At 41.7% G+C, this 20,992-nt stretch overlaps 1 protein-coding gene across 1 annotated transcript; it reads right to left on the bottom strand.

The window, feature by feature from the left end:
* Positions 1–1,997: 1,997 nt before the first annotated feature.
* On the bottom strand, positions 1,998–19,831 carry LOC121608585 (DNA-binding protein RFX7-like). Its single transcript, XM_041939918.1, has 9 exons — positions 19,710–19,831; positions 15,254–15,287; positions 10,105–10,190; positions 9,806–9,928; positions 8,288–8,404; positions 7,701–7,785; positions 7,360–7,573; positions 6,331–6,611; positions 1,998–5,507 (listed from the first exon to the last, which is right to left on the bottom strand). The coding sequence occupies exons 1-9, from the start codon at positions 19,829–19,831 to the stop codon at positions 2,256–2,258; spliced, it is 4,314 nt and encodes a 1,437-aa protein (XP_041795852.1). The 3' UTR covers positions 1,998–2,255.
* Between the last annotated feature and the right edge of the window lie 1,161 nt (positions 19,832–20,992).

Genomic DNA, 20,992 nt, shown 5'->3' with positions numbered 1-20,992 from the left:
ATTACAGAATTCATTTGTTATGGCTATGTCCATCACATAGAAGATTGAGATTATACACCCAAAGTCTTAGTGCATGTTATTACAGGTTATATTTAAAAGTGAAGTCTTTGGTATGGACATAAGGCTCAGAAACCAAAACCCACAGGAGAACCTGTGAGTCTCACCTCATCTGTGGCTGCATGCCTCCAGCATCAGTGTAAAGCAAGACTTTCACATTTGATCAGTGGTTATCAGATGTTATACGTCAGGACATGCAGTGAAAAATAGTCCTCCATCATCCAGACCAAACACAGTGCATTTATGTAAAGAAACACAGGTATTACAGATTGTCAGTGCAGTAAGATGAGTGCTACAATAGCAACCAAACCAGCTCAAGTTCAAGATGCTAACTTTGGAAATAAACAGCTCCGCTCGGTTTCACCGACTTGGTACATTTTGTCATTTTCAGATGAAACCTTCATCTTTAACTCAAAGGAGTAATTTGCACACAATATAAATAATGCATTTTCTGAGTGCTAATGGTTGTTATTATTTTACCACCTCATAATTCTTCTCTTATACAAGATTCATACTTAAAAAGTGCAGAAACCGCCCCTTCAAGGGCGTTAGTTTAGTTCTTACGTACGTGGTTTCCTTTATACATTTTGCCCCTTTTTACCTGCTTGTGGTAACGTGGCTGAGCCCTCATCCCTCGCTGCTTGTTGGACGGGCACCTTTCACGTTGTACATAGCACAGTAGTGGAATGTAGCCAAGTGCATGTACACAAGTACTGTACTGAAGTACTAATTCAAGGTACTTGTACTTACTTTACACTTCTACTCGACTGCTTCTCAGAGGCAAATATTTCACATTTTACTCCACTACATTTGTCTGACAGCTACGTATAGATACAAGTTACTTTTCAGATTAGTTTTTCATACCTGTCCTGTCCAGTCAAAACTACGTATCTCCAAATTTGGTGAATTTGAATTTTTCTGAAAATGTGACATGTCTATTCATGCTTACATACCTTTACTTCAATTTGATTTTGAATGCAAGACTTTTACTTGAATACTAACATTGTCTTAGTGTGGTATTAGTACTTATACTTAAAGGATCTGAATACGTCTTCCACCAGTGGTACTACAACATGAAAGGTATCCCACAATCCTCCACTTTGCCCTGTGTGACATTAGTCCAATTTGATGCCATATAAACGTTAAATGCATAATTAAAGCTATTTTATGGCCGTCCCTGCGGGACAGAGGTGATCCACACTTAACAACTCAGAATCACAAAGAGAACTCATTATTTTTCCACACAGTGTATTCCTGATATTTCTTAATATATATATGGATTAAACAATTAACAAAGACATGCTGTGCATGTAAATGAAACCGATTCATCTGAACTTCTAAAAACTGACTTGACAAACAAAACAATGTGCCAATGAGCCTCATCATATGATTGATACCAGTATCTTCAAGCTGTCTGAGCTCTGCTTATGTTGCACAGAGGTTTGATTCTCGTGATTATTAAGAGATGACAGGTTGACTTGGCTCCTTAAGTTCATTGGCTCATTCAGAGAGGCCCAAAGTCTGTGATGATTGTCAGGAAGGCTTGATGATTTCAAAGCTTGAAAATATGGATATTATAACCAGATGAATTTTACAACTGTGAAAAAGACAGTTCACACATTAATTATTTCCTTTTATGGTTTTGGTGCACATAAAGTATCAGTGAAGACAGATCGTGAGGGTTTTTTAAATGGATTCACATGAATTGGATTCTGTGTTTTTGTCACTAAATGATATTTCTATAAACTGAGTGAATACTGTCATTTTGTACCTTATGCTTTAGTTAGATAATGCCTGCAGTTGCCGAGATTTAGATATAATAATACAAAGAAATATTGTTGTAAAAGGCTTATTAATAGTAGTCTTGTTTCATTCATTTCCACACATCTTTCCACAAAGAAATCCATGGAATATCAAACACAACAGATTTAGGATTAGGTTTCTCTTTTTGCTTCATAACTTTTCTTTACTTGTTGGAAATGCTCTTGAACAAACAACGCATAGCGATGTTCTCTGATTAAAGGGAAATGACCAGCATTTTAATCAGAGTGTTGCAGCATCATTGCAGTTCAGTCTGGCACTTAAACTGGACAAACCTCAACGTGTCCAGTGTTGCATTATAAAGTGTAAATGCCTGAAAATAAATAAAGCAAACAGCAACCACAGATTAACATGTTCAACATGACTAAAAATTATTCTCAACCCATCAGCCCAACAGTTGGATGATCTTTGCTTTCAAGCCAGTCGAGTCCACTTGAATGCGCCGCCTCGCTGGTAATTTGCTGAAACAGCTGATCGTTCACCAACTCCTCAGCAGCTGCATTTTGATATTGCCCTTGCTGCTGGTTGGGGTCAAACAAAAGGTTCGTGTCCAAAGCATTAAGGTCATTGATGCTGCTGGAGAGCTCCGATGTCATTTTGATTTCACAGGGGAAATCTGCCCCGCCTGCAGTAAGCTCTGACACCTGCTCCATGAGCTGACTGCCAGCAGTAAGGCTGTTGTCTGTCAGGAGGTCTTTCACAGTGCTGCTGAAGTCCAACTGCTGATGCTGCTGTAGTTCTTCTTGATGCTGCTGTGAGCTCAAAGATAGCAACATAGACTGGACCTGTTGGCGATGTTGCTCTCCAGAGGCGGACTGCGCTCGGCCATCACCTGCCGAGAGAATCATTTGTTCATTAATAGCATTTTCGATGAGGGGATTTGGCCTCTGCAACTTGCACATGCTGGTGGAGTCAGAGGTCATCAGGCTGAGGTGGTTGTCACTGCAGGAGAGGTTTGGGTCGGACTCAAGAATCTGGGTGAGGTTCATGCGTGCAGTGTAGCTGGAGGGTAAATTATTGATGCCCAGGCCGCGCACAGTGTCATCATGGTCCCCATCCAGCTTGCTCAGAAGGACATTGGTGATGTTTTTGCTGTTGCATTGTTGGCCCGATGTGGGCAGGGCCTCCGTTTGCATCATGATGTTGAGCGGCACAGAATGGCTCCTCTGAGCCATGCTGCTCACCCCGAGATTTGTCTGGCTGTTTGCAAAGATGTTTAACACCTCAGGCGTCACAGGTGAGTTAAAGGGAGACACTACTGAACGAGGGATATAGGGAAGGTTTCCTGTGTTTCCACTCAGATTCCTCTGATGCACAGCGGGGCTTACACTGCGACATCGAGAAGTTGCAGCAGGTGCGTTGGTGGCTTTGATATCCAGAGGGGCAGGCACGGCAAAACCCTCCTGCTTGGTCATGTTAGCCATGCTGGCCACCTGCTGCTGCACAGGAGAGATGGGGGTCAAGCGGCCAAAACGGCTGTCATGGTGTCGTGCATGTGGGACAGCGAAGGCGTGAGGCTTCTGAAAATGGTCCCCTATCAGGCCTTGATAGCTGGGGACGATCCCCATTCCACTGTTTGCCTTGTTTAAGCTCCCACTGCTGCTGTTGTAACTGTTATTCATCCATTCCAGCCTGGTCTTGTCTGGGTGGGTGGCCATCGGTCTCTGCATGGGCTTAACGGGGCTGCTGGACACAGTGCTGACGTCATGGAAACCAGTGATGCTGGAGTTGATGGGTGTAAATGCAAACGGGTTCCTGCACTCCACTGGACTGGGAGGCACGTTGCTGCTGCAGTTGGAGTGTGGAGTCCCAACTGGGGTGTGACGACTGCTTCCCAGCGCGCTGTCCACTGGGGTTGTGGAGGCGATGTGGGAGCAGGGGCTCTCTCCAGTGAGGCCTTGGGCTCCTCCCATCATTTCCGATGTGGGCGTGGGAGTGGGTGTCGGCGTTTGGGCGTTGATTGGGTTGCTGTGGCTGCTTGCGGCATGATAGAAAGCTGTCACGGTCTGATTGGTGGACATTATGTTGTCTGGTATCATAGCCTGTTGACCTTGCAGTGTGACACAGCCACCAAACTCCTGCATATTGTTAAGCTTCATCTGCTCTTCCATCTGCACCAGCTCCTCCACAATGCTGTCCTGAGTCACATCATCATCAAAGGGAAAGTAGTCCGTATCCGTCTGCATAGGGAACTGGCTCGATGAGGCCTGATTGAAAAAGTCTAAGGGTTCAGTGGCAGGATTGGACTGATTGTAGATCTGTTGTTGAACTCCTTCCAGGCCCCCTGTGGCTGAGTTTGAACTCCTAACATCACTCCCACCTGGGTGTTTTTGAAGGCTGGAGTTATTAGGCATGGCATGCACATTAGCCATTGTCTGCCCCTGCTGTTGCTGTATTAATGCGTGACTGACTGAGGTGCTAGTTTCCATAACAGTGGAAGTGTTTTTCCTCTGCATTGGGCTCTGTGTTTTGGCAACAGAGTAGAAGCCACTGGCTCTGAAAGAGGAAGTGCAGAGTACGTGGACTTGAGTCGAAGAGACTGAGTTCATTTTCGTCTCTACCTCCCTGGTCGCTGGTGCGCTTTCAGGTCTAGCCGGAGCTCCTGGCCTGGGGACGTTATCGATTGTGTTTCTAATCCCATATCCAAGACCAGCAGCGCCCTCTACTGCCTGCTGGGGCATAAATACCCTTTTGACTGGTGAAAGATCTGGACTGAGGCCTGAGCGTTTCCTGAGGCTCTTCATGGACAAGAAACCTTCCTTTGCTGATGTTACACTGCTGCCTTCCCCAAATGAAGGTGTTCTGCCGGTTTTCAGCAACGAAACAGCACTGGTTCTCTGAGTGGAGGGAGTTAAGTGCAAATTGTTTGTATTATTAGAGCTATTATTGCTGCTTTCGCCTGCTGCCACAGTGTTAGTGCTTGAGGAGGCTTTTCTGTTGCAGTTAGGGCTGGATGTTTCCTCCAGGCCCAGGAAGCCCCTAGTCTGAGGTATGGGCACGCTGGCAGCCCGCTGTACAGCCCCTCCAGACCTACTTGGCATTGCTCCTTCAGTCAAAATTAGACTGCAAGGATTTTGCATTTGGCTGTTTTTATGTATAGCTTCAACTTCCATTTCAACATCGATGGCATGGGCGTTTGCAGTCTGCCCTGGCCTGGCCACCGGGGTCAGAATGGGGACTGCAGAAGTGCTCCTCGTGCTCTGATTGTTTCTAATGTCTTCTGCAGAACTGCTAACGCCTGCAGATGCCGGCCGTAGAGCGGTGTCAGGGAGGGAAGCGGTGGTATTGCTGCCGTTGGGTGCAAGCGATATGGCTGTCATCTTAACCAAACTGACTGGGCTGACGTGACATGTAGTCATCACAGTCTTAATGGGACTGTTGCCAATGATCATGGTGGAGGGCGAGTGCAAAGTGATAGCAGTCGTTGCTGAGGGCTTGGGCAGGATTTGCGCGTAGCGCTGCCGAGCACTGCGCTCTCCCACAGGACTGGCTAGAATATTTTGCGGGGTTTTGGGGTTCTGTTTCACTGCCTGAATAGGCTGGGTCACCATTTGGAAATTAATGGGCAGCACTTTGTTCTCTACTGTTCCCATTGGACTGGGGGACATCAGCTGCCTGCCTCGCTGTACCTGCAGAGAGAAAAGGTCCATCAGAAACCGTATTCTAGATTGTGCTCACAATGTTTCTGACAACATGTCATTTCCACTTTTCAGTTTTCAAGGTGTAATTTTAAGGTTTGCCTCTAAAATGCTCTGATTTCTTTTAACTCTCAGTCCCTACAAGGAGAGTACTACTTGCTGCCACACAGTTTTGTTGACATACGTTTATTTGTGGGCAGGCATACAGACAGGACCTGTATGAATTTCAGGACAGGCTGGGCAATTCAGAAAAATCATTCTTTGTCATGTGACAGGTACTAGAATTATGTTAGGATGCAATTTACAGACAAAACTAGAATTACCACCTCATGGTTGTTTGCCTCTGTCAACCAGTCAAGCTGCCGTCCAGACTCATCTAAAATATGTAGTGAAGACTTTGATGACTTTAATATAAGGTATTAAGTGTAAATGTATGATGCATTAACTCTGTAAGCTGTCCCTATGAAAACAACAGCCGAATATATTATTATCCGTACAACTAATCACCTGTGACGATTCTGCAGATACAAGGTGTTTGAATATTAAATACATAAAGTATTTGTATGAATTTGAATTGAATGTGTTTTGTCTGTTTCAGAGTTTTTCACTGGAAATTAGAGGAGTAACTTTGAACACAAAGTAACAGTCACTCTGTACTCAACCTTACCAATTAATTAATTCACTGAGTTGTTAAATAAAGAAGTGGTGATTCTAGATGTAAATTGGGTTTATCAAGTTCGAAGCATGAATAAAATCTTTCATAAACCATTTTAAGTCGACAGTGTAATCCACACTGCGAGTCCTGCTTTCTCACCGTGATGGGGCTCGGGACAGCAGCGACCACGATGCCTATGGTTGGCTGAGGTGACGGAGGGGTGGGGCTAGCACATGGCACACCGTCATCTGCCCTCTTGGTTTGTCCCTCTCCAGGTAAAGGAGACTGCAGCTTCTGCTCTTGTTGTTTCCTCTGGATCTTCCTCTGGAGCTGCTGCTTGGCGTCGACAGAAGGGGAGGACAGCGTGGTCCCATGAGGCTGGAAGGAGACAGCCTCAGCAGTGGGGACGAATGCTGAGACCGACTGTGGAGTATTAGCCTCTAAAGAAAGGAGACGGGAGGATTCAGATCTGTATCATGCTACTGTAAAGATAATAACCTCATCATCATGATGTAATATATGAGCTTGAGATACATTATTAACTTATTGTTTGTTTATTTATTGGTCCCCCTTTAGCTTCTGTTGTAGCAGGTGCTAATCTCCCAGGGGTCCACACATTAGTACAACAATACAATAATGAAAGCTAAGTCAGTGTCAATAATGTGAATAATTGGTTCAAATGACCACATATAAGACAAACAAAATGAAAGCAAAGAGCAAACAAACAAGCACCAACAAATGAGAACTAATAATTACAAGAAGCAGCTACCTTCACACAACCATCCACAAATTTAATGGGAACTGAAACGTCAAAGGGGAACATGTATATTCTGTCATATAGTCTGTGTTAGATGCAAATGTCTTTATTTCTAAACTGTGTGAGCACTACTTTCTGTTGGGTGACTTGTTCCATTCTGCAGAAGCCCTGTGCGCACAGTCAGTGTAGCATTTAAAAGACTAATCTTGTGTCTACGGAAAACGAACTGTTGTTTATCCACATACCAGCTGCATTACATGTATGTGTTTGATCAGAGTACTCCAATAAAACATAAAGGTTTCAGGTACTTGAACCTAAAAATACATGAAACAAGCAGGAGTAAAAAAACAGTAACATTAAAATGCCACCAGATGCCACTATTGGCCTGTTTTTACACAGGGTGCATGAAGCCGAGGTAAACTGCGTCTCACCTGTTGCTGTGCCAGTCGTAATAGTGAGAGCTGCCAAAGACTTGTTGCTGATGTAATGGCTGTCGATCAAGAAGCGAGCCAAGTCTTCCACAGCGTCAAACTGGCGTTTCAGCACCTTCTGAGCCCACTCGCACACCAGATCACAGGCTGCAAATCGCACATCCTCCTTTATGCTACTCAGCTGGCCCGCCGACTCTAAGACATCACACTGGAGCTACACACAATATACATGCGGTTATATACGCGATACACTGCATGACAGAACCGTGGCAATAATGGAGTCTGAATACAAAGAGAATATTCTGAAATATTAGTAAGGAGGAAGATGTAAATGTGCTTACTCCATCCCCTGTTTTATGGAGATCCAGAGTGGGTAAAGATGGCATGTGAACAAAGGGTCTCTTCCTTAGTCCACTATAGCAATATGTAAGATGGTGTTAAGATCAAAAACATGTGATTCCAGAAAATTCACATGTATGCTGGCAACATACAGCATACAAACACACCAATTTGGAATAACGATGATCAACTAGTTAGTAACAAAAGTCAACAAGTAATACAGCGATTGACATGTAAAGTATCAGAACAACTGGCTAGCTAGAGCTAGCTTGCTAATGAGTTCAAAGCCAACATTTTAGAATAACCCATAAAATTAATGACTTATGATCTCTACTTATCCAGTGATAATTTCAATAACCTCAATAACTGAATGTTATGAATACAAACCCCCCAAAAAAATCACAATTTCATGAAGGTCAAGATCACAGTGACTCTGAGGGGCCTCTGTATTATGCTTCGGCTTCAGAGGCAAGGGGGGACTTTATTTCATTCCACATCTATATTTAGAGAGCTTATGAACTGCAACAGCAGATGGTCTGTGACCAGAGACAGAGGCCACACCGTTACAATCCATTCCAGTCAAGGATATTTAGATTTTCCTCTCATGCCAAGTCGTCGTGCCTTCATGTTCGGGAAGACGTTTTTCATCATTTTTCCAAAGTCTGCAGCACTCAGCGGGTGGTAGTTAAGATTGTCACAGAAGCTCCTGAAAGACATTGTAGACAGATTAAATGACATTAAGAATAAATACAAATAAATCAGGAATCAAAACCATGTAACACAGCAGATGATTTTTTAGAGCCATTAATGTGTGAATGTGAGGTGATTCTTTAAAAAAGTTAAAACTATTAACTGACTGTGTGATAATACTGATTGGAACAATTAAAGTTGCTATATTAATACTTTTGGATTAACAATGAATACAATTCTTTTAAATTAATTGACCTCTGTCATAGACCTGACACCATATTATGACTGTGTCATTTCTCTCAGCGCAGCACAGATTCTTAGCCTCTTTCAGCTCATTGTTTTGGTTTTATGGCCCATAACGTTTCTGTTCCAGTCCACTCTGACAGCTCTCATCAGTGTCTTTTCCAGCAACGGCAGGCGGCTGTTCTCAGCTCTGATAAACTGTACATGACCTGCTCAGCACCAAACAGCAGGCATAGGCATGCAGGTTTTAAGGTAAAATATATACAGTTAAGTGTGACGAACTGCAACAGTAGAGATGTAAACGTGTGAAAAATATGTAAAATCAGAACCATGCAAACTAAACTCTTATTGACATCCATGTGTTGGCATCCTTGTATTGTAGTCTGATCCCATCAAGTCCCATCAAGCATAAAGTGCTCATAATAGTAAAATATCCAAAGTTTTACCATTTACTTATCAGGCATAGGTGAGCATTACTCTGGATCAGTGCAGGTTCAGAGCACACTGATGGCTGAACAGTGTGTGTGTGTGTGTGTGTGTGGGTGCGTGCATGTGTGCATATCAACTATCAAATGTAAATGAAACATCTCCCTAAATAAGGCTTCAGTATCAGTTGCAGTAAAGACGGCGACCAATGTGATTTGTTTCAGTGCACAAGACAAACTGTTTTTGTTATTTTGAAGTGAAGCACATTGCGTCTCTTTAAAGCCCATCCATCCTAAAGGCGCCAATGTTTCTGGAGGGCACTGTATTTCTGATCTGGTGGAGTTAAAAAGACAGTTACATAACACTGTCAGAGCATTTCAATGGCTGTCTCAGACTTTCCATTCTAATATTACCAACACATGCTGCTCTCTGTGATTCCCATGCCTGCAGCGTCTATTTATACTGACGCTTTAGCCGGCAGCAATTTAAAGAGAGAATCTCAAACATCAGTCGCTGTTATTTGTTCAAAAGGTGGACAGCAACCATAAATACTCAAATAAATATTGAAGTGTAAATGTGATTTATTCATTGTGTGTGTCTGTGTGTCATCATGTGTTCAATAAGAAACTCTGAGAGTGACAATAAAGTCTCAGCTTGAAATTGGTTAGTTATGCTAGTGCCAACAGATTTATTCTCATTATAGAACATTTGAATTGTCTGTAGCAAAAGCTCCCTTGTTTATACCTACTTGTATTCATCATAGACCTCCTGCTTGGGAAGAGAGGTCTCTGGGTACTCTTCTAAATGATTGTGGATCCAGCTGAACGCATGCATCTGCTGTGTGCGGCTTGAAGACAAGGCGCTCTGGTCACTGAGAAAAGATGTGGATCATTGATTGATGACACAAATGACACAGAAGCTCAGCTGACTCAAGCCACTGTAACCTCAGTCCTGAAGAAGAAGTCAATCAAAGCTGATCTAAGATAATCTATTTCATCAACTGTGCTTTTTAGTGTGAACACTGTCAGAAAGCAGGTGTATCCTTACCTTTTATCAGTGTTACTGCTGGGACCAGAAGGCAACTTAAGGTAGAGGTAGAGCTTTTCAATGTCGGAGAACTTCTCGACATCTTGCTGTAGAAATAAAAAGGGGAGTTTTAATATATGGCCTTCCTGTTCATCAGCACACAGCAGGATTTAAAAGTCGAGGTGGTCCTGCTACACCTGCACAGTGAGAGTGGGAGCGATTCTTGGATAACTGGATGTGTCCTTACTCATGTTTTAAACTGGGGCCTGTTGATCTGTCGGTCCACGCTGTGGTCTTGTCAGAAATATCTCAACTATTAACTGATGGATTACCAACAAATTTTGTTCAGGTATTCATAGTCTCCACTGGGTGAATCTTCCTGTCTTTGGTGATTCTCTCACTTTTCCTCTTGGGTCACCAGCAGGTTCACAGTTCACAGCGGGTTTGAGTGAAATGTTTACCATGAAATCATTCCGTCAACATGATACCCAAAAACTTTGAGGATCCCCTGACTTTTCCTTTCACGCCATCATCAGCTTGAATTTTGTATTTGTCCATTTGGTTTATGACAAAAACCCGGAAAAGTTAATTAAAAAAAAAGCTCCCATCAGCCTCAGCTGTAGTTTGTGGTCAATGCTAATTAGCAAATGTTAGCATGCTAACAGGTGTGGTAAACACGACACCTGGTAAGCATAGCTTAAACGCTGTATACCAGGGGCACCCAATTATTTTCCCTTGGAGGGCCTAAAAGGAAACTTAAAGGTGGGCCACGGGCCAAAAGAAAAACCTTTTGTATTGTATTGTTAAAATGCAAAATGGTACAAGAACCCCATGCTGTCACTTTGCCTGCCACACTCAGATTAATAAAAAATAATTAGGGATCCAACATATTCAAAAAAACAAACAAACAAACAAAAAACAAATAAGCATAAATAGCATTGTATTTGATATTTGTTGTACTATGTTTTTATTTTATTTTATGCTTGAAACATTTGGTGGCCCAAATTGAACCTTATGGCGGGCCAACTTCAGCCCACGTGCCCCACTTTGTTTTCGACTTTTAGTCTTGTTCACTTATTTGTTCTCAATGACAAAGCTCAACTGTGCATCTGTGTGAAATACATACAATTAATTTAAATTGAGCACCCATTAAAAAACAGTGCAGCTTTTAACACAACGTTCTGACTTTGTCGCCTTTACAACCATACAACCAACAGCAAAGCTAGTGGCCATAAATCAACAGATTTCAGAACAGTAAACTTTAGATCAAGTGTGCACTTTATGGTTTCGCCTCTCACTCTCATTCATTCATGCTCAGCACATGTGACACACAGACGTGCTTCCTCAGCATCAACTTCAACGCTTCTATCTGCGTTCTTCAAAGGGAAAAAGAAACATGAGAGCGTGAAGAGGGAGCCGTCTGAATTCTGCCGGTTTAGATGGCAGCAGACACCAGTGTTGAACACCAAGCAATACTCTCAGATACTCTGAGAAGTATTCGTCACCCTTGTAAGTATTGAAAGTGTTTTATTGTTTTACAATTGTTTGAGACTGATTAACAGAAAATACTCTTTAATGTCAGAGTGACAACAGATCTCGACAAAGTGATTACATTATAATTACAAAGATATAAGATACAAATTCAATCTTTAATATGACGCACTTAAAATGTCACCGGTGCAGACAACTGGCTTTAGGAGTCTATTATCGGTTAAATGGAGACCAACTATGCGTAGTCAAGGGGTTTTATTTAACTATTGTATAAATAGAGACGAATCTGGAGGTCTAACATTCGATTCTGTGGCAAAACTTTTGTCTTGAAGACGAAGAAACCCTCTGACCAAATGCAGAAAAAGCACCTCAACCAAAACGTCAGAGGAAGAAGAATGCATGGAGTAAAAAACAGGATTTCTGGTTTCACTGTATCGATTTTGATGCTCTTTTTTTAAACTGTCCATCTTCAGTCTTTTTACATCAATCGTTAAGAAACAGAAAGAGTAAGGCACAGCTGAAATCCGTCCTCAAAAAATACAGACTCTTGAGGGAGGCCAGCAAGAGACCTCTGAAGGGGTTAAGAGCTTCAGAGGCTGAGATTAGAGAGACAGCGAAGGCAACTGCTGGACTCTTGGAGCTCTGTGGGAAAGAGGTAGGGAAAGCCACTCTTACAAAGTAGAATCATTACTAGTTGCATACCTGCCCCAACCAGCCAAGTATGATTCCAGTAAATAATTGCCAGTGAGAAACACGCTGTGTTCACTTAGAAACTATTCTAACAGAGGAGCACAGAGGACTGACAGAGAACTTCATCACATGGTGTACCAACAATCACCTGAAGCTCAATATCAGCAGAACCAGTGAGCCTGTGGTGGACAACAATGCTTCAGACATGGATGTTCAAAATATGGATGTTTCACACACATCTTTAACCTGGCAGCACAGAAGGTCTAAACAATCAGCACAGTTTGAAGGTGGAAACCCAAGATTAGTGTCACCTCTTCAGCATCTGACCAAATGTGAAATAGGGTCACAGTCTCCCCTCTCCTCCTCTTCTGGTGATAGTGTTGAATAAGGGCCAGAAAAGTGTTGCATAAAGTGCAGAACATTACGACATCACAGTGAATTCCACCTCTGACTTTTTGGGTAGAAACTGTCGGCACTTCATCATTTCATCCTCTGAGACAATTGTGTGTAACTCTGTCATAATTGAATTATGGCCAAAAAGTGTGTTTTGTGAGCTCACAGTGACCTTTGACCACCAAAATCTAATCAGTTTATCCTTAAGTCCAAGTGAACATTTGTGCCAAATTTGAAGAAATTCCCTGGAGGAGATATCTCATTAATTAATGGGACGGACGGACAACATGAAAACAGAATGTCTCCGGCCTCTGGGGTCGTGGAGGCATGAAAGTTCACATGAAATCTCAGCTGCAATTTTCCAGAAGGCACGTGGGGAAGCTAGAAGAAGCTTCTACAGTCTGAGAGCAAAACTGAGCTTTTTGGCCATCAGACTAAACGCCATGTTTAGACAAACATAACATCTCTACAGTGAAGCGCCAGGAGTGAGGAGCATGAACTAAGATCTACTCTGACATTGAGCCTGGCGGTGCAGAGGGATGTACCATAAATATAGTGCATACATGCAGCTGTGCAGCTGAGAAACACAACAATGTGCACACATACAGTGTAAATGGCTGCAGTCAGACACACCCAGGCAGATACACAGGCTGCTGCAGCGCAGCGGAGCCTGTGAGGTGAACTCGAATCCTCTGCTGTTAACCCTTTTCTCAGGACACAGCTCGCTGCATCGTGAGTGTACACATACATCCACACAATGCCAACATGTCTTCACTCATATACTATATATGTACTATATATATATATATTCACCCTCTCAGTTGGCTCCTAATAATAAACATCATTCCGTCCATCTTCTCAGATTAACTTCTTTGTTGTGAGGGAGCCACAGCTCACCCATGGCTGAAGGTAACAGACACTGAGCAGCATCAGCCATGAGGGACACATGTAATTCTCATAAATAAGCACTGGCGTTTTTGAACTGGGCAAGAACGGTGGGTGAATCGCTCTATCTGTGGGCAGCGTTTCACATGCTAAAAGCCTTGTTGTGCATCATTCAGAGGGAGCATTGTTGGCCTTTTTAGGGTGACTCACTTCCTGCTCTGCTGACTTGGACTGTCAGTGTCTGTATGTTACTGTGTCATCAGCTCCAAACAGTCAACTCCTTTCCCCCTTCAACTCACCTTAACTTGAAACAAAGACTTTACCAGCATGCAAACACACATGTAGTGTAGATTTTAGCAGTAGTAGTAGTGAATTTGCAGTTTACACTTATTTTCTGCAGTTTTGTACATTATGAACTGGTATCATCATCAAACAGCAAGGGGAGGTCGAACCACGCCAGCAAGCAAAACACTAGATACCAGTTTAGTTTACAGTAAAGTACGACATTAGCTGGCTATTTGTAGTGCTGGATGACTTCTTTATATAACAGGTTATGAAATCTACAACAGATCATCACACAAAAACACTAAATAAGAGTCAACACAGCCTGAGGCACAGAGTGGACATCACACTATAAATCATGAAAACTTCCACTGTACAGCACTACAACTAAATATACTGTAAAACAAATCCACAGGCCAGCAGTTACTCATGGTCCCCAGAGGACTCCTAATGGTGCTGGTGTCCTTCAGTGTGTACACAAGAAGAAACATCAGAATGTGATGCAAGGGACTCATGATTAGTTGATTAATTGATTAGTCAATTGAACAAATATTAATCAACAACTATTTTGATTAGCGAATTATCATTTCAGGGACTTTCAAGCAAAAATGCCAAATATTTGCTGAACGTGAGGATCTGCTCCTTGTTTTTACCTATATGACGATAAATGAAATGTTTTTTTGGTTTTAAACTGCTGGTTGGATAAAACAAACTATTATAGGACTCCACTCTGGGCTCTGGCAGTTGTGACAGGCGTTTTTCACTACTTTTTCATACTGAACGGAGAAAATATTGAATGAATGAATGAAAATGAACTTCCCTGTTTTTGTGAAATTAAAATGACATTGCTTCCCTCTGACCTTTGGGGATGCAACATACTGATTTATACTATGTTCACAGAGGAGACAAACATATGACACTGATCTACTAAAAGCATATTTGACCTATTCATGAGGCTGCAGGCAGAGGTTAATCCCTTGTTGTCACCAGTCACAGAGGCTCACTGCAGCCCACTGCACATCAGTATTTGTCCCTGAACCCACCGCTGCATCTCCGAGACTCTGCTTTGAGCTCACATCCCACGTAGAAATCATTTCTCAAGGCTCGGGGATAGCTTTATAAATCTTACACCTTCATAATTAAAATGTTAAAATACAAATAACTGAGTTGCCTGTCCTCAGGTGCGCCCTCTACAGGTTGATCTGAGAAGCCACTGCGGGCAGATATGCTGTCGTTTTTTGAAATAATGCCAAGAATGAAATAAACCCATCAGGACACAACTGTGTTTCAGGTCTACATGCTAGAACCACAACCACACTTTAACAAATTACAGTTAAATAAAAAGGTTTCATTAAAAGTGGAGTTTGTAGGTTAAAAGGTTTCATTAAAAGTGCAGTTTGTAGGTTAAAAAGACATCAAGAATACTCACCAGAATGTTTTCCACTTTTGATTGAACAGATTTGCTGCAAAACAGAGATACAGTATAAATTAGTATGAAGCTGGTGTAACATGAGCACTTGTGCCTAAAGTGTATTTATTTATAAAGCAGAGGAATGTTTGGTATGAGACGACCCTCCCTGCAGCATCTCTCAGGTCATGTATCCCACCACCAGGAACACATGTTGTCATATGTAAAAAGAGAGAGACAGACAGGCACTGTGGCCACATTGTCTCAGACAGAAACACACTAATTCATTTTTGGTCACCAAGGAAATCTACTATACATCTGTTTCATCCCATCTGAATTTAATCATGAAGGAGGAGTTTGATGAAAATATGGACTTTCATCTTTACTAGTGGGTTTAAGCCATTGTGATAAATCATATTTTTAAAAAAGCAAAAAAAATAAAATTCTTATGGAGCGTTCCTGAATGTTTTATTGTGATTCCTGTGACATTATCTATATACTCAAGTGTATATAGTCACATCTATAGTGTACATACTGTACACATGTAAAGTTCAGACAAAAGGTGCAGAGCAAATTTACTAATACCAATCACTATTTTTTACAGCAAGAAATAACAACAATTTACCAAATAAACTACGAGGTCTTGTTCAAGAACACATATTTAGGCCAAAACAAGGATTAGAAGACATTCATCTTAAAGATGTATTGTGATTTAAACATGGGAACATTGCTCAAACCAGTTACATGAATAACTTCTCCACGTCTAAATCCTAATCTGCAGACGGGTCAGGTTGTTGTTTACTGCGAGACAGAAGGTAAGTCTCATTTAAAGACTTACTCTGCGACACTGGGCAGGTTGAGCGGACCCTCTAAGCCATGACAAGAACAGTTCAATTTAATTCACTGTTACTAGGTGGCAGAGGAATTCCCAGTGCTGAAGGGCCATCATTAAGCTGTTTGTAAGGCGGATTTGGCAGGTACACTGAATGACACCTGAGACTTAGATTAGAAAAAGGAGTAAAGAACTGATACAACCCCTGCTGTGTAAAACATGCAATCAAATGCAATCATTTGCAAACTATGTTAACCGACAACAGTTTTACGCAGTGTTCCTGAGTCCATTCATTAACATCCTTTATACAATCATGTGTTCACAAAGTGGTGAACCTCGCTCCATCCTTGCTTGTGAACGACTGAGCCTTTCCAGGATTCTCCTTTGATACCCAATCATGATGCTATCACCTGTTACCAATCAACCTGTTCACCTGTGGAATGATCCAAACAGGTTTTTTGGATCATTTCACAACTTTCCCAGTCTTTTACTGCTCCTGTCACAACTTGTTTGAAACGTTTTGCTGCATCAAATTCAGAATAAGCAGATATTTACAAAAATCAATTAAGCTGATGATGTCAAACATTAGATATATTGTCTCTGTATTGTTTTCAATTGAATATACGTCAAAAGGATTAGCAACCGATCACATTCTGTTTTATCTTTTACACAGCATCACAACTTGTTGGGAATCAGGCTTATACAAGAGATCCTTCAAATGGCCTTATGTATAAAATGCAGGTGTAACTCAGCCTCTGATTGGGTGGTTTGAATGAAGACCATCAGGGTGAGCCCCTCCACAGCAGCACTTCACTTTAGACTATCACTCTATATGAAGACACAGTTGGGTTGGTGTAGTTGCAAATGAACTTGCTGACATCGGCCAAGACGTTCTCATTCTACCATGAGCCACTCAGCAGTAGGCCGCTGAGGTGAGCGTCGATATTCATGCTCTAATCCTCTTAAAGGTTAAAGATTTAGGGAGCAGGACAAATATTCAATAGCCCAATATGTTATTGACAAAGTGGCTCCAGCAGAGTGACGTGTTTCTGGTGAGGTTTTTCCTGCAGACGTTTCAACTCTGAACTGTTGTGCTTTCTGGGAGTTCAGCCTTTTGACATTTTATGACTGTTTGACATTTAAATGATAGTACTTGAGTTCATTGACATTCAGAAATAAAAGGGTATTTCAGCCCTTAAAAAACAGCAACCACAGACATATTCAATATTAACTGTTCAAGAAATTAGCTACTTTTTCTCTAGAAACTTTTTCTCTATATATATTTTTTAATGCTACAGGTGCCAGTCCTCCTTCTTTCAAACTGGTAATTTTATACTTCACAGTCACTTATAGACATGTGATTCTGTCTGGTCTATTTTTTGGAAATAGTTATTTGGAGTTTAAAACCAGGCAAAGCCATCTGAGGTCAGTGAGCTCTTAAACTGGTGTGAAAATAATATGAATATGGCCACATGATGGACACGTCTGGTATGTGAGAGCTGTTTTCACATCTGTCAGACACATCTTGACATGATGTTACATATGTGCTGCTTGACTTGTTGCAAAAGTTCTGTGCTACATAATTTGAAAGTGAGCAGTGTCAAGTCAATTCACCTGCTGAAACAGGAACTTCTGAACTACTGTAGCTGCCGGTTTGTTGGCACGCCATTAGTGTTTTGGTGTTGGAAATAAGGAGGGGAGGGGGAAGTGAGAAAGAATGTAGATGGCTACCACGGCGACAATGCCTTTAACCAATCAGTAAACAAGCAAGAGATGCAGAGGCGTGTGTGTGGGCAACGAGGGGTGAACTAGTTCCATGTTTTGCCTTCACTGAAGTAAAAGTAGCAATGCTCTGTTAAAAAGTAGAAGTAGGGCCTGCACAAAGCTCCTTAAGTAAAAATACACACAAGCAGAATGATCCAGTCCGATTTACATTATTATGTATTACAATATGAGATTAGAATTACTGGTGCATTAAACTGTAAGATGCATTTTCAACTACTACATATAATGTTGGGTAATGTCATGTGTCAAATAAATAATAATAAATGCAGTGGAGTAAAAAGTACATTATTTTCTTGTGAGGTGTGATGGAGTAGCAGTAATGAAGCATAAAAGTGAGATAACATACATACATAACATACGTACAACTACCTCAACAGTGTACTGTACATGAGTAAATGCACTTAGTTATATTCCACGACTGTCCATGGTAAACCTGGTCTGACCCTAAAAAAAAGTAAGTGTACTCTGAGACCTGATCACCAGATTTTGATCCCGAGACGAATCTTTCCAGATTAGTCTGTCAGCATTAACAACCAGCCCAGACAGATAGAGACCAGCCACAACATATTTCCATTATTCTGCAGTCTAGTTTTAAGTAGGCTGATACGTCTGAGCAGTCCTCTGCTGCAGCTGAACGGCAGATAGGCCGACTGTACTGTACATTTATTCACAGACAAGTTTAAGTCACACACTCCTCAGCCTGAAGACATCATCAGCTGAAGTGTGGATGCTCTGGACTCCCATCTTAAACTACATGTAAATACATACTTATAACTACTTACACTGGTGGAATGTGACCAAGTACTCCAGTGGTGCACTTAAGTACCACTGTGAGGTACTTAAACTAGTACTGAGTACTTCCATTCAATGCTACTCTAATACTTCTACCTCACTGCATTTCAGAGGGAAATATTGTACCTTTTACTCAATTACATTTATCTGACAGCTTTATATACTTATTTTACAGGTTACTACTATGACTACTACTTACTACAGATAAATATTCCACATACAAAACACACAATACAATCATCTAAAACAATGAGAGACACTGTTAAGTATTAGACAGTGTGAGAATAGTTACAGACAGTTCCATCACCAGCAGCTAAAATGCCACAATGCTGCTCACATGTTAACGTATCGGGAATAATAATCAAGTTTAATATATAATCTGCTTAGTGATAATATGACATGTCCATACATGATGGGTAATTTTACTTTTGATACTGCTGATCTACTTTAACCTCAGTGACATTTAGGATGCAGGACTTTGTGGTACTTGAGTAAACAAAGTGGTGGTATGTGATTCAGTACATTTACTGCTGTACTTCAGCATTTCACTTTGTACTTCTATCCCAGTTTACTTCAAAGGGAAATATTGCACTTTTCATTCCAATACATGTGTTTGGCAGATAGGTACTTTGCAGATTCATATTTCACATATGATCATCTCATAAATGTGATGCATTGTTATAGATTAAAAATCCCAACAGTATATAGGAAAAAATGGCTCCACGAGCCACTCTAACAGTATGATACTTGCATATTACTGTATTAGTAATCAAGCAGATAAGATATATTAATATAATACTCACAAAGGCTCAACGACAACTGTTTAGTTTTTTATATTAGTACACTTCGATGATTACACTTGTGTACTTTAGTAAAGCATTGCATGCAGGACTTTGACTTGTAATGAAGTGTGCAAGTATTATAGTATTGCTACTTTAACTGAAGTAAAGCATGGAAACAGTACTTCCGCCTGCGGGTACTGACTTGGTGACCCTCACAGCGAAAAGGCTCGGTGATTTTCCCAGGAAGCATCAAAGTAAGAACAGCGGTATGTGAACACCTCCTCACCAGATGGAGTTCTTGATCCTGAGCTGCAGAGCGCTGGCCTCAGCGCCCTGCAGCCCGGGGAGCAGGCCGGGCAGGCTCCTCGCCCCGCGGTCCGGCTGCTGCTGGGGGTCCTCCTCGGCCATCACGGCGGGCCCTGGGACTGGACTGGACTGGACTGGACAGGAGGCGTGGACGGGTGGACTCGCCCGGCAGAGTTAAGCAACATGGACCGTAGGACGCTGCGATGCTAGCGGGACAGCAGCGCGCCCTGTTGTTGTTGTTCCCAGCCAGTCCTCCTCCGACATCGCTCGCTTCAAGTCCAAACACTTGGTGAATTAAAGAGGCACAGCGGCACAGCTACGTGTCGCCGTCAACCGCGAGGTGATGCATGAATAGAAATAAAGGCAGGTGTAAACAATAAACGGACGGCTGGGAAACAACTATCTGGACCCTGCGGAGTGCTGTGCCCCTCACGTTGTGGGATTTCTCTGCATGTGCAGGCTGAGTAGTAGCTGATGGGCAAACGCATGCGCACTAAGACCCCCAGTATTAAAAACAACATGTAAACAGAGACGTTGCTGGACCGACTGTGAATTTAATACGGATATTATTGTTTTATACATATGTTGCTGACATTGAGCCAGCTATTAAACAAGAAATAATAATCTGTTCGAAGATTTTTTTATATTGTTAGAATTAATAAAACAATATACTATAATATATAATGACTAAAAATAAAAACAAAAGCATTCTACTTCTTCTTCTCATCATCATCATCATTATTATTATATGGATTACATGTTGGATGAATTACCAACAATGTAAACACGCCCTCCGCCTGTATTATTATTTAATAATTATTTCCTATTACTTTTACCTTATTCATGTGAGTATTTCCATACTACTTCTTAGAAGTCCAAAAAGTTTGGAACTACTGGTCTAATATTAAGTAAGTACATTTTAATTCTATGTATTGTAATAATAACAGATAGGTTGTCACAGACCATTTTTTATTGCTGTTTTGTTACATTACAAAAAATCTGGAGCTGTTCAACATTCCACCACTGAAATAGTGTCCAAAATTTACAGAGATAGGGAAGAGCTGGGGGTTCATAGGGGCCCATCAGCTCATTGTTGCACTGGGGCCCGATGACCTGAGAACAGTCACATCTGTGTCTACAGTCAAAAGCAAACTAAAAACTACCCTATTTTCACAGGCTTATGATTAGCTACTGTTTGTGTGTGTCTGAGGTTCAGACAATATGACTGGGAGGTACATGATGGGTTCGCAATGTCTTCAGGTG

This window comes from Chelmon rostratus, chromosome 1, assembly GCF_017976325.1.
Source record: "Chelmon rostratus isolate fCheRos1 chromosome 1, fCheRos1.pri, whole genome shotgun sequence".
Lineage (NCBI taxonomy): Eukaryota > Metazoa > Chordata > Actinopteri > Chaetodontiformes > Chaetodontidae > Chelmon > Chelmon rostratus.
Note: the sequence above shows the minus strand (reverse complement) of the source record. Positions and strands in the feature narration are given on the sequence as shown.

Bases quoted from the DNA above. Each gene is read 5' to 3' on its own strand.
- LOC121608585 (XM_041939918.1), bottom strand. From the start codon at position 19,831: ATGGCCGAGGAGGACCCCCAGCAGCAGCCGGACCGCGGGGCGAGGAGC. The intron at 10,191-15,253 runs GTGAGTATTCTT...TTATTTCTACAG, and splicing joins CAAAAGTGGAAAACATTCTG to CAAGATGTCGAGAAGTTCTC. The intron at 8,405-9,805 runs GTAGGTATAAAC...AATGTCTTTCAG, and splicing joins GAGGTCTATGATGAATACAA to GAGCTTCTGTGACAATCTTA.